At 37.7% G+C, this 14,214-nt stretch overlaps 1 protein-coding gene and 1 non-coding gene across 2 annotated transcripts; one reads left to right on the forward strand and one right to left on the reverse strand.

Moving 5' to 3' along the window:
* On the forward strand, window positions 10,845–10,918 carry TRNAV-CAC. Its single transcript has one exon. It is a non-coding gene; the product is annotated as a tRNA-Val (tRNA).
* On the reverse strand, window positions 12,911–14,171 carry LOC18781678. Its single transcript, XM_007215688.2, has one exon. It carries the CDS (start codon window positions 13,928–13,930, stop codon window positions 13,037–13,039), a length of 894 nt encoding a protein of 297 aa, XP_007215750.1. The 5' UTR covers window positions 13,931–14,171; the 3' UTR covers window positions 12,911–13,036.

A 14,214-nucleotide genomic window follows, 5' to 3' on the forward strand; every position in this document is an offset into this window, starting at 1 on the left:
AATCAATTTAATTCAATTTTAATTGGATTGGATGTTAATTTTAGAGTGTTCAAAACAGATTAAAATCGAATTAATCCAATTGTGTTTTGTACAATAGATTTAGTTTTTAGGTCACTTATTTATCCAATGGCCTTTTATCCAACAATTTCTTTATCTAAAATGTTATTTTCCGTTCTTATATTCTAGATGTGTGTTCCAATTGTATTCAATTTGGATTTTTTTGCTTTCGAAATTGTGGGTTTTTTTTTGTTTGCTATCTTACAATAATGTTTTATATATAAATCTTATATGGACATTAAGTATTTGGACTTGAGGACAACATGAATTTCATTATTTAGTTTCTTTTCTCTGATATTATTATTTTTTTATTTCCTTCATGCTAATCCAAGGTGGTCCTTCTCACTTTCTAAATTAAAATGGCATTGGCTACCCAACTATTAATGTCTTGATAAATAATAAAAAAATATAAAAAATGTATTGTATAATAAGCTTGTGTGGTTAGAAAGATCTACTTTCAAGCCTTTCAACCTTCACGTTTTCGTTATACAACCGTTATTACATTGCGCACACATCACATGTGTGATTCATTCGGTAATAACTTAATCCAACATTATGTTTGAATCACTAATTTAGAACCAACTAGAATTTTTGAATCACTAATTTAAAACCAACTAGAATTACCATGGAACTCAAACTTTACTAGTAGTACCTATGGGATGTTTTTAGGGTTGATAGGTGTATGGGTTAGATATATTGATTTGACTTTTAGCCCTCATAAACCATAGTGTATAGTTTTTGAAGATTGGGCATTGTTTGACTTTACACCCCAAATCATAATGGGTGATTTGAACAAGGTTGGGGTTATTGGTTGACTCATCAATATCCTCAACCAATACCTATTATCATTATTGTTTTGTGATGGTGTGATCAATTTTTTCAAAACGAGTGGAATAATGGAAAACAATGTGCAACCAATACCTAGTCTTTACCACCACCAAGTTGTAAATAGGTAGCAACTTTACCAACCCTTTAATTTCATGGCAGCTTTGTAATTGCAGTAAGACCTCAGGGGCAAGAAGGGGAATAAAACCAGATCCCGAATGAACGAACGAGGATATCGTTTTATATATACACAAAATGTATTTGAGGTGGGGGCCCTCTGCCCAGAGCCAAGAGGGCCAACTTTTTTAGTTGGCAAAGGCCTTTTATTATTATTATTATTATTCAGTTACGCTAAATCGCCAATCGCTCTCCCATATCCCCAACTTCGTCGTCCTCATCCCATCCTCTTCTTCTTCACGGTGAGCAGAGCATCACAAATTAATACGCGGGCCCCACATAAACTTGTGGTGGGTGCCAACTTTTTGTTTAGCTCGATCGGACGGCTAAGAAGTGGTGGTGGGTGCAAACTTGATCACATTATTACGAAAGAACGGATCAGAGGGAGCTTTGCATTTGCATGTTATGGAAAAGTTTTGTCTTCTACTTTTGGGCAGGCAGTTACAAACAACTTTACAAAGTTTGGATGGTCTCTTGTCTTCTGCTTGGGGTGTCTGCTTGGAGCAGGAGCAGAAGCATAAGCTATTTTGGGGACACTTGTTAAATGTGCAGTTTCAAGCTTAGTGCATGTCAAACAAGTAGCAAAAATAAGAAATAAGAAAAAAAGAAAAGAAAAGAAAAGTAGCAAAGGTTAAAGCACTAGACAAGGAAGGGACCATGCTGGCCCAAGTGAGAATCAAACGTGTTATGTATGTCATTTCTATTTCGTTTTCACAATTTTATCCTTATTATACTCTCGTTTTGTGATTGGAATTTATTTATTTATTTATCAAATAGAAATTTTATTAGATAAATTTCAACGATATAATTAAAGACATCAACAAGACATCTAAAACATCAATCCTAAGAGGGCAACAAACTAACACGCTAAGAGCAAAACTAATGCGGACAAAAGCCACACTAAATTCTATTAGTCCACATCACCACAACTAGCCATAACCCCAAACAAGGCCTACAAACTCAACATAAACCATAAACGAACCCTACCATTATCACATGAAGAAGCACCGTTGCGACCATACCTATCACCAGATCCGCAACAAATATGGGTAAAATATGATTTCCAGCAATTTACCTGCGTATAAGAGCGAATAAATAAAAGAAAACAACAACTTTGCCAAAGAACAATTGAGTGATTTGCAGGAATCTCCGGTAAAAACGATGTTGAATCAAATTTAGAGAACATGAGCGGTGTTAGGGAGCGGGTTTTGGGAGTATGATTTGATTGAGAGCATAGACTAAAATGGATGATGGGGAACTTCAATCTAACCATGAGTCAGAAGAAACCACCACATGACTTTTTATTTAAAAAAAAAATCCCAATAGACTTATTCACTAACCTAAAATGAAAATATGAGAAGAGAGGAGAGGGATGAGGGGCAGTGACTCTTCTTTCTCCTCCCCCCTCTATGGAATTTTCCTTTATGACTCACAGAGGGGGAGAACGGCGAGGGTTGGATAATCAATTGTGTTTTGTGTTTGGAATTTGAACGTATCTATATATGTTATGATGGAATAAGTTACCTTATGTAAAACGAGATCTAGTCCAGTAACAAAGGACTTTGATTTGTAGACCAGTGGTTTCAGATTGAAACCCTCATGGGACTAATTGGTAGCATGTGTGAAAAACTCTATAATCTTGTAATTTAGACTATCACTTGTATTTAAAAATAAATTAAGCAAAAAGTCGCTTTTGACTCCTGTAGTTTGTCATTTTTGCCACTTTGGTCCTTGTCGTTTTAATTTTGCCAATTTTATCCTTATAGTTTCAATTTGAAGCAATTCAAAGTCAATCCTCAATTTTAGTCAAATTCTTTTAACTTCTGTTAGGTGGACGGGCAATTCAATTCACAATTTATTTTAAAAAAAATGCATTCCTTCTAAAAATACATAATTTAAATTTAAATTTTTAAAAAATAACTATTTTAAATTTAAATTTAAAAAAATTTATTTTAAAATCCTCTCTCCCCTTCTCCTCACAACTCAACCCAATCCACAACATGAATCCTGACTAAACTCCTCAGCCATCACCAACTCCACCCTCAAACCCAGCAGCTGCCCCCCCCCATCCCAACCTCTCCCACCCCCATCCTCAGTCGCAGCTGGCGCAGTCCCTTGTCCTCACCTAAACAGACCGAACAAGCAAAATCATAATGGCGGAGTCATGATTTTATGTGTGGAGGGGCCAATATATTAGGATTTAAAGTTGATTTCTTTCCCAGTGTTAAGCTTGTAAATAAATAAATAACAGATTATCTTTAATTTCCTATTTTCTTAAATATACTTGTGAAAGAAAGATTTGATTGGCTGTTTCTTTTAATTTTTATTAATTATGTTAGTAGAATCTAGGAGTAAGTTTGCCATATTACTAAAAAAAGAGTCTTTTAATTGGAGGGAGAAATGTAAATTCCTCTTTTTCTTTATTGTAGAAGGCCACAAATATTAATTTAATATATATATATTGTCCTAAGTTGTACAATACAAAGGCAATATATATTACTATTTAGAATTTTGGGAGGGCCAAGGAGCTTGCTGTCCTAAGCACACCTCTGCCCCCAACCCACGCCATGATGTTCAGCACCTAAACAAACCCAATAAGCAAAATCAAAATAAATAAATAAAATCGATCTGGGTATTTTAATTCAACCAAAATTCTAACTTTTTCAATATGCGTCTTCTTTCTTTCTTTCTTTTTGGGTTTTTTTTTATATATTCGTTTTCTTCTTGTTCTGGTTTTGGTTCCAGAAAGAAAGAAGGGGGTTTTAAGAGAGAGAGAGAGAGAGAGAGAGAGAGAGAGAGAGAGAGAGAGAGAGAGAGAGAGAGAGAAGGTTCTGGAGGGTGGGCTAGGGTCAGGTACGAATCGGTACCCCAGCAATGTCTTCTCCTATCTTCTTCGGGGAGAGACCCAGAGGACCGATCTTGGGTCGAACGTTGGAGGCATGGCTTCTTCGATGGCGCTCTGGGTTAGGGTTTTGGAGGGAGTCCATGACCCATGACCCGGTGGACTAAGGGACATGGAAGCTCCATGCCTAGCAGATTGGGGTCTTTCCCAATTTCTCATTCATCAATCTCCCAAAACTTAAATCAATTCACCAACCAAAACCTTTAAATCCCAAATTCTCATTGTTTAAGTAGCTAGACTATGACGAGATATTGGCTGGTGACAATGCTCTGGATATGATGGGCAAGGCGGTGGGGAGTACGAGGGGTGAAGCGCGGGTGGGATATTGTTGTTGTTGTCTTTTTATTTTTTTTCAATTTAAAGATTTTTTTATTTGTCTTTAATATTTAATTTTATAATTAATGAATTTTTTAATAATTTGTGAATCGAATTTCTCCTTCCAAAACTAACAAAAGTTTAAATTTTTTTTGATGGAAATTGAGAATTATCCTTAATTACTCCAAATTAAAACCGATTGACAAAATTGAAATGATAAAGGCTAAAATAGTAAAAAAGTAGCAAATTATAGGGACTTGTTGTAAAAGTTTGAAGGTGGAGCCCACAGAGGAAGTTTCCTTGCATCTTCCAGGAACTTCCCTTCCCTGTATTTATCAATTCAGGAAGTTTCCTTGCATCTTCCAGGAACCTTCCCTTCCCTGTATTTTACCAAAACCTTAGCCTATAAATAGGCATATCACTTGCAATGGGAAGAGTGACCAACGGAGAAAAGAAAGAAAGGGGAGAAGAGAAAAGAGAGGAGAAAAGAAGAAAGGAAAAAGAGAAGAGGAAAGAAGAGGAAAAAGAGGAGGAAAGATAGAAGAGGAAAGAGAGAGAAAATTCAGTGAGCCTCACATATTGTAAACTCTAAAGTTGTAGCCCTATTATTTTATATAGTGAAAAAGTTACTGCTGCTGCTCTCCGAGGACGTAGGCATAGCCGAACCTCGTTAAATGCTGTGTCTCATCTACTTTACGTGCAGCTCAATATTCATACATATTCCAGGTTATTTTTATAACACGTTATCAGCACGAGAAGCTCTCAGGTATAATTTTTGTGCTGCACTATTATCTATACTACTAACCACTAACAAAAATGGACCCTTGGTAATACTAAACATATTATCAGTGGGAGACCGTTACTAATACTAACATTTTTCTTATTTTATTCGGTGGTGGTTTTAACCCCACATTTATTTACTGTATGGTGTAGGTTTATTACCCATACATGCACCTTTACTTTATCGCAAATTTATTTTACCGCATATTTATTTTATTTACTGTATGGTGTAGGTTTATTACCCATACAACAGTATTTATTTAAAAGGGTGGTGCGGGTTTATCGTCCACGCCTTTGCTTTTATTTAAATGTATGGAGCAGAATTAGTGCCCATACAAGCACAATTTACTTTACCGCACATTTAATTTTATTTAAAGTATGGTGCGGGATTAACGTCCATACAGCAAGCAATTTAATTTATGAATTTAATTTACCGCACATTTACATTTATTTAAAAGGGTGGTGCGGGTTTATCGTCCACGCCTTTACTTTTATTTAAATGTATGGAGCAGAATTAATGCCCATACAAGCACATTAACTTTATGAATTTAATTTACCGCACATTTACATTTATTTAAAGTGTGGTGCGGGTTTATCGTCCATACCAGTAATTTATTTATCAGCAATTTATTTTATGGATTAATTGTGCTGTATGATGAGTTTTTCCAGTATGCAGATCAGGACCAGAAGTTCCTTGATCCTCATCATACAATTACATCAGGACTTGAAGATCCTTGATGATAATATTAATATGAGAGCTGGCAGTCTCTCCGGTACTGTATTTGTAAACATGTGATCGGACTTAAGGGTCCTTGATCCCTGACATGTAAATAAGGACCTAGAGTTCCTTAATGATGTAACAGTACCGTATTGGTTCATGGTGCCGTACACATTGATGATAACTGTACTGGCAGATGAATAGATATGTATTCATGACTTGATGAATAGTACTATTCACATGAATAGTGACGTATGCATAAATATTAACCATTTTGGGTAAACCGTCACTATATACAAAAGGGAACCCGCAGTTCCTTAAACTCATGGATGTGCAATTAAATGAGATGCCAGAAGTTCCTCAAAATATGGACAATTATGTAAGGGCTTGAAATCCCGAAATATGTACAGAAAATTGTAAAAATGTCCATACCATGAGAATATGTGGCTTTGGCCTGAAGTTCAAAATTTAACAGTGTTGAGAACCTGAAGTTCCAACAATTAAATGGACAACCCTTGAGGTATTATTGCAAATTGTGGTATGCCACATATTTCTTTGGCATAAGAAGATGATGAATTTAAAGTTCGATTTTGTTATAATCGACACCTCAAGGAAGAAATATATTTTGTGAATTCCGGTTGTTAAGAATACACCGCGAAATGGATAATATTAATATAAACCTCAAATAATGAATTGAGACTCCCCACATATTTTGTTATATCTGGGTCGGAAGCCCATGGATCCAAATATATGAGAGATCCTAAACTTGAAGTTGTGGGTATATAGTAGTTAATGCTATTCACTACTATATTGCGATATTATCATGGCTTTTACTCAATTCATATTTCATGTCCATTTGAAAAGGGCAAATAAATTCTGAGTTTATGCCCAGGCCATAAGTTCCGGGCTACCATACGTTGAAATATGAAATTTAGGAGAGTCGATGTGGTTATTTGAACCTATAAGGCACAAGGTTCCAAATCGTCATTTTGAAAAGACGTAAAAACCACAGGTGCAAGTTTAAGAATATGCGCAATTATTATAACAGGAACATATAACAGATAGATTTTTCCACCTGCAATGAAGGTGCAGGCCCTGTGAAATCTATAAAAAAAAAAATTACATTATGTTCTGGAAGCCTCTGTAGGAAGATGACGGCGCCTCTTAAGCTTAGCCATGAGCTTCTCGTGGTCTCCCAAAATTCTTTCATTGGAGACCTGCAGCATGTCTAGCCTTCTCAGTGTATCAACAGAGTACGAACTCACCAGTTTCAACAAGGCATTATTCTCTCCTTTAAGTTTCTCAACCTCCTGTTGAGACTCATGAAGCATTCTTTGGAGAGACGCAAACGATCAGCCATGTTAGAAACAGAAACAGCACTCTGAATGCTAAAAGCCATTGAGTCATCAATAGCCTCTTCCTCTGATCTCCCTGTCAACAACATTTCATCCATTGGAATAATGAAATTCCTAGCTACTATGACAGCAGTAGCATCATTCGTCATCACAGAATCATTAACTGTGAGATGACGATTTTTGGATACAAAGGATGGACGCCAAACTTGGGCGTCACTGGTTGTTGTGGGAGCATCATTTAAATTGAAATAATTTGGGCAGGAAGAAGAGGAAGCCATTTTTTTAAGAAGGTTTCGAAGAAAGTCTTAGAAAAACTAAAGGTTCGGAAAATGAAGGAAGTTGAGTTGAAACGCAGTTTGCAAAGGCAATATCTATAAGAGGAAATATGGCTACTGTTTTTCAGGATCCCAATATCTTCTCGGATCCCCATATTTCTCTTTTTCTTTCCTAGAGTCCAAAACTTCACGTGGCCTCTAATAATACTTGTCGGCACTTTCGGCGTTTTCAAGTATTATTTTCAAAGCCGATCTTGCTTTATGGATTTCACGGAGCTACTTTTTCAAAAGTATCCCGAGAATCTCGCAATTTTACTATGGTTAATTTGACATTCATCAGTTCTACCTATTCCTTTTATTTGTGTATAAATGTGTTACTAACGAAATTTTCTTTGCAGAAGACATCCAGTTTACTCCATACCTAGTGATGCGATATTTACTTGTTTTTCTTATCAGTGAGCACTTAATGTGCCCGAGAAGCAAGACTATCTCTGATCATCCATTCAGGAAGCGAGACTATCCCTGATTACGTTTCCGCCACATCAGGAAACTGTGAAGGCGATCTTATGCTCTAATCTCCGGGAGTCCTTCTAGACTAGGAGATATGAGAGCTTATTGTCTGCTCCCACCAGCTTCCTTCCCTGATTGCTTACCTTCTCTTGCAATCAATATCACATTATTTTTGCATTTTTTCTCTTTTTATAACTCTCTGTTCATAAGAGATTTTATTTCTTTAGAATGAACATCTGAAGAATGAATCCATGAAGTAATCCTAACTATGAGGGTTATTTGTTTTGACAGAGGCAAAAGAGTTGTGATTTTTGCTCTTGCAGGATATAACTAGATCATCAAGCGCTACATTATATTTACTGGGCTGATATGAACTTGAATGATACTTGAGAAAAGTTTCTCCCACCTAAGGATGTAAGCAATACTTGTGTTATTTTATACTTATATACCTATTTGATATTTTATCTTGAAAGGTAACCAAATGGGGAGATAAGTCCGTTCCAAAAGAATGGCTTGTATGTATCCATGAATTATTAATGCAAATTTTACAGATTGTAAGATGGATACATTGATAATACACTGCACAGATTAAAGTCCCATAAGAACAAAATATGGGTATAGCAGTGATCAATATGGGTGCACGCCTGTTGCGTAGCAAATGATATGGATTGAAGTCCCGAAAGGACAATCCTTTGACATGTCAATATTGATATTATGCACGCCTAATGCGTAGCAAAGTATATGAGTTAAAGTCCCAGAAATTAATTGACATGTATGTATTAATCTGTGGCATGCCTGCAGCATGACAGATATATGGGTTCTCAATGTTCCAACTCCCTAAATGGAGATTATCCACGCCCTACTACTAAATAACGCTCCGATGGAGGTTATAATCCACATTCTCACATAATAAAAGCCCCCTGAAGTGGCTTGGGTACCCAAAAGCAAAGAAATGCTTATAATTGATGCATGCGCATGCACATGAGAATGGTGGAATCATGAATTGATGAATGAAAATTTTTGATCATGAATTGATGAATGACAATTTTTGGTTTTGGAGTAGCTACTCAAATCATCAATGGGCTGTGTTGATTGGAACCACGTTCAATTATTAAATGTCGACAATATCATTGGCCAAAATGGAACGAGGTAATTCCATTATAAATGAGAATGAACGTGAAAGAACAAACCCACAATACGAACCCCAAAATTTGTTAATACTGAAAGTTGTACTTGGGTGTTCGGAATAAAAGGGAATATACCTACTTTGTATGACACACTGTTTCTGGCAGAAACAAGGAATGTTGGGTATTCTCCATATTTACAGATTCAATTGTGCCCCCCTTATTACACAATTACGGAGACCAACATATTATCTTTAAGAGTTATTAATGCACAGAGCATATCGCCAGAAGCGATTTCCTAAAGATGTATAAATAGCTGGGTAAAAGCTATATAATGTGTCATAAAGTTTAATCTCATTTAACCAAAATCCGTTGAGAGGATTGATATTGCATAGAGCAAGTCCCTAAAGGACATGTGCTTGAAGCACAAAATTTGTACTCAATATTAATATGCATAAATTACCTCAGTGAGTACATTGATTATAATGTGATTGCAACACATTAAAGCTTTTGCAGAATTCATGAAATATTTGTCTCGATCGAGCATTATGCCAACGAAATTCTTGCTTATACTAAGAAAGTATTAAAGTATTTTTATGAGGATTATCCGTTGGACACTTTAATGATTTTCCGGAAGTATATTGGACCGGACATCATATTTTCCAGATAGGGCTCAACTCCATCACCATCATTTTGGGATGATGTGAGGTATATTTGATGCTATCTAAGCATAACACCATATACGGGCATATTTTTTAGTGAACTTATAAATAGCCCAAATGTTCTAAGATATGCGGACTCAGGAAATCTCTATGGTCGCTTACTGGAAAAAGCTAGTCATGAAGTTTTCAGGGGGAGATATTCATCAGGGGGAGCATGGTATTAATAAAAACCTTCATACACTATTGACTCACAGCAGCAGTGTCAACTATGATATTCAGACAGATGATCAACAGTATGGCTTAAAGATATTTTGCCAAGCATCAGGGGGAGCGTGCTGTCAATACAGACCCTTACACACTGTACTCTTTTTCCTTCGTCCAGGTTTTTATCCCACTGGGTTTTTCCTGGCAAGGTTTTAACGAGGCAGTGTCGCACGCGCGTCAATATACACATAATTTTATGTTACACGTGATTATGTACTCTTTTTCCCTTCGACCAGTTTTTGTCCCACTGGGTTTTTACTGGCAAGGTTTTTAACGAGGCATATTCCATATCATTTGTGGTCTCCAAGGGGGAGTGTTATAAAAGTTTGAAGGTGGAGCCCACAGAGGAAGTTTCCTTGCATCTTCCAGGAACTTCCCTTCCCTGTATTTATCAATTCAGGAAGTTTCCTTGCATCTTCCAGGAACCTTCCCTTCCCTGTATTTTACCAAAACCTTAGCCTATAAATAGGCATATCACTTGCAATGGGAAGAGTGACCAACGGAGAAAAGAAAGAAAGGGGAGAAGAGAAAAGAGAGGAGAAAAGAAGAAAGGAAAAAGATAAGAGGAAAGAAGAGGAAAAAGAGGAGGAAAGATAGAAGAGGAAAGAGAGAGAAAATTCAGTGAGCCTCACATATTGTAAACTCTAAAGTTGTAGCCCTATTATTTTATATAGTGAAAAAGTTACTGCTGCTGCTCTCCGAGGACGTAGGCATAGCCGAACCTCGTTAAATGCTGTGTCTCATCTACTTTACGTGCAGCTCAATATTCATACATATTCCAGGTTATTTTTATAACAGGACTAAAATTGGCTTTTGAGTTATGTCAGTAGAAGATGAAGTCACATATAAATAAAATTAATGAGTAATTTCTAACAAGCACGTCTGGGTGGTGTAGTCGGTTATCACGCTAGTCTCACACACTAGAGGTCCCCGGTTCGAACCCGGGCTCAGACAATTTGCTACTACTATATGTTGTAGTATTTTTTTAACTGGCCAAGCTTGGTCGCCATCCACCAACTAGCTTCTCTCCCATATGCACCACCACCGAGATGCTCTTTCTTGTCCCAATAGCTGTGACATATTTTCCCCTCTCTCTCTCTCTGTATAAATGTAACCTATTTATCTATATATTCATCGTGAAATTTACCAAATGAATTCTTCCACTAGCCGGACTCGGATTCAAATTGCTCTCTGTTTTTGCTGTGTGATAATGATTTACAATTTTGTTTTCTTTGAACCAATCTGTTTGTAGACCGTTTGTTGGATGTGAATGACGCCCATCTACTTATTGGTGTCTGGTTGCTTTTAGGAGCATGTTATGTTACAACAGCAATTGACACCAATTTGGGCTTAAAATGAATTATGTGCAGAAATGTCGCATGTAAAGAAGAAGAAAAAGGTATGGCATGAATAGAAACAAATTTGGTTTCGTACGTTTCGTACTTTAATTTTTCTGATGGAGTTCTGTAAGTGATTTTGTGGCAATGATATTGTCCCATCTTGTTTCATGCACTGCGACATTGACAAATTAAAATGCACTTATCTTCCATCATGTGTCTAACTCAAATAAACCAAACGCAATGTATGCAAGCCTTTAGCCAGAGGGCAAAAAGTTTCTTCTTGTATTCAAATACGAACCATCCAGAACCTTAACCCCACAACATGTGTACGGATCTAGGTTCATTTTAGATGAAAAGCCTCCTTCAGACAAACTTGCAGTGTTGCCAAGGAAACAATGCCCTCTTATTCAAACGGACAATATCAGCACCAAAGGATCAGCAGGGGATCCGCATATTTGGGTAAGGTCGCAAGTCTTAAAGCACCTGGCAAGATACCTTTCTGCCTGGGAGGACTTATCGTCAACTACAGAAAGCACACTTTCCCTTCTCGTTCCGTGCCTGAGCCATAATAGTTGCTAACCTATTGACTCTTTTCGAAATTTAACTCTCCTAAGAAAGATTGCAACTTTACACTATGCCAAGTCACCCATCATCTCTAACGAAATGTCAAGCACAACATCACAAAAGGAACTGAACACAACCCTATGAATCCAAAGAATGCCTCTGTCGAGAGAAAAACAGCCTCTAACCTAGAACATAGAGAGACTTTTTAATACCCAATAGGAAAATGAAGTGAGCAACGAGGACAGTGTATTATTTACCATCTTGTAGCAAACTATCCACAAAATGCTGCTTCTTGGAGCATTTTTCAGATTCAAAGGGGAAAGGTGCAACCTTTGCATTAGCAAATTAAGCATTTGATGTGTGAAAAGTTTCTACAGACCAATGTTTGATACAAGGTTGAGAAAAATCTCTGCTTAAAAAAGCGCACTGGCTTTATTAAGAACTGCGGTGAACAGCAGTCTAAGGACCATACCCATTCTTATTGACCAGGGCAGGTCAGCGAGATTATTGAATAACCACAAAGAAATAGTTTGACCATTTGTTCAATTATCAAACCAAAACCTCTCAGACCATTTAGATTTTTAAGTGGACTTCGTGAAACAGCTAACTGCTTTGAATGGCTGTTAGGAACACTCAAAACATATCACTCATGAAATGTAGGAAGGATCTTGAGAAATCTGAACTACTAACTAGAATACAGGTGTGTGCGGATGTTTAAGATACATCATGGAAGTGAACCAATTAATCTACTGTCTCAAAAAAGATTGAATGCAAACTAATAATTCCTGACTGAAGTTCTACCTTAGGGATAAGGCACCACGCCAAAATCGAATTCTATCTATTTGGAAAACACTCAGCTTATGCCATACCATTAATGAATGCTCTTGAAAAAAACCTAATACTCGTATGGTACGGCCAAGGTGCACAATAACTTCACTACTAAATGTACTCATTGAAGCAATATGCATCAAGAAGCAACTGTAGATATGAGAAGTAATGATATAATTAAAGCAAAAAACTGAAATTAACAAAATTTATCCAGTTAAGCATGTAAATTAAATGTATTAAGTCAACCTAATACTTGTATATTATGAGGGGAAATGTACAAAATTTGAAAGAGCAATTCCATTACATATGTCAATTTCCTATACAAATTACTTGCATAAACTCATTGGCCCCGAATGGTGTTGTCGAGAACCAACCTCAATCTCTGAGACAATACATCCAACTCAGCAAGCCGTTGGAGCTGCCATTGCTGCTCGAAGTCCAGTGCAGTCTTGCCCTTATTGGAGGAACATGAGCCAGAGCCAAAGCCAGAGCCTGAGCCCGAGACCGAACCAACATGGTCGGAGCAGAGCAGACAACGTTGAACAAGAACCCTCCGAACCTCATTCAAAGACTGATCGAACACGTCCAAAACAGTCTTCGCCGCCTGCCCAGCAATGGCCCTAGACAAATTGATCTTCACGTCATCGCCATAATCATTTTCCACAAAAAGATCATCCAAAACACTCTGATTCTGATTCACCATTAAATTATCATCACCCTCGTCGCTCTTGGCTTTGTTACCAAAAGGCGAAGTGGACCAGCACTCGGAGCTCCAAAGCTTCCTCGAGAGGTCGTACAAGGCGCGATCATGCGGCGAAAGCTGCGACTCGTGGAGGCCGCGAGCGAGCCGAGCCGAGACGACTCGGAACTTTTTCCGGAAGCGGCGGAGCTTCTCAGAGAGCTGGGATTTGGTGTAGTGCTGAGACACGGTGGTGGAGAATCGAGCGTAGAAGAGGTGAAGGTCTTTGGGGAACGAGAAGCTATCTGAGGCGCAGTCAAGGAGGCCTTGGAGGAAGAGAAGCTCGTCGGGTTCGGTCCAGATTCGGTGGTACTTGAACGGCGGGATTCTCTGCCCATCTTCTCCGGAAAAACCGACGGCGTTGTAGTCGTATATGGCGGTGGATTCGAGGGTGGGGGGTAGAAGATTAGGGTTAGGGTTAAGGTTGGGGATGGGATCGGGGTTTTTGCGTTTAATGGGGAGCTTAGTAGCGAAGGACGGTTTAATTGAGTCCATGGCTAGATTTTGGGGTAGAGTTGGCTACGGAATAATATTGGGGTTGGGTTGGGTGTGGAATGGGTCAGTGACTCATTGTGCCGTGGCTGACTCGTTGGTTTCTATCTTTTTGAATTTGAACTATACGGAGAGGAGAGTTTCTCACACGCACTTAAACATACCAAAGATGAGAGCTTCTCAAACGTCAAGAACATTCAGACCAGATCAAACGCTTATTCACTGGGCTAAAAGATAGGTTCTTCAAAATCCCTTAATAACGTTGAACTCTAGGTGCACATTTATCA

This window comes from Prunus persica, chromosome G3, assembly GCF_000346465.2.
Source record: "Prunus persica cultivar Lovell chromosome G3, Prunus_persica_NCBIv2, whole genome shotgun sequence".
Lineage (NCBI taxonomy): Eukaryota > Viridiplantae > Streptophyta > Magnoliopsida > Rosales > Rosaceae > Prunus > Prunus persica.

Excerpts from the sequence above, each read along its gene's own strand:
- LOC18781678 (XM_007215688.2), bottom strand. The coding sequence starts at position 13,930 with ATGGACTCAATTAAACCGTCCTTCGCTACTAAGCTCCCCATTAAACGC.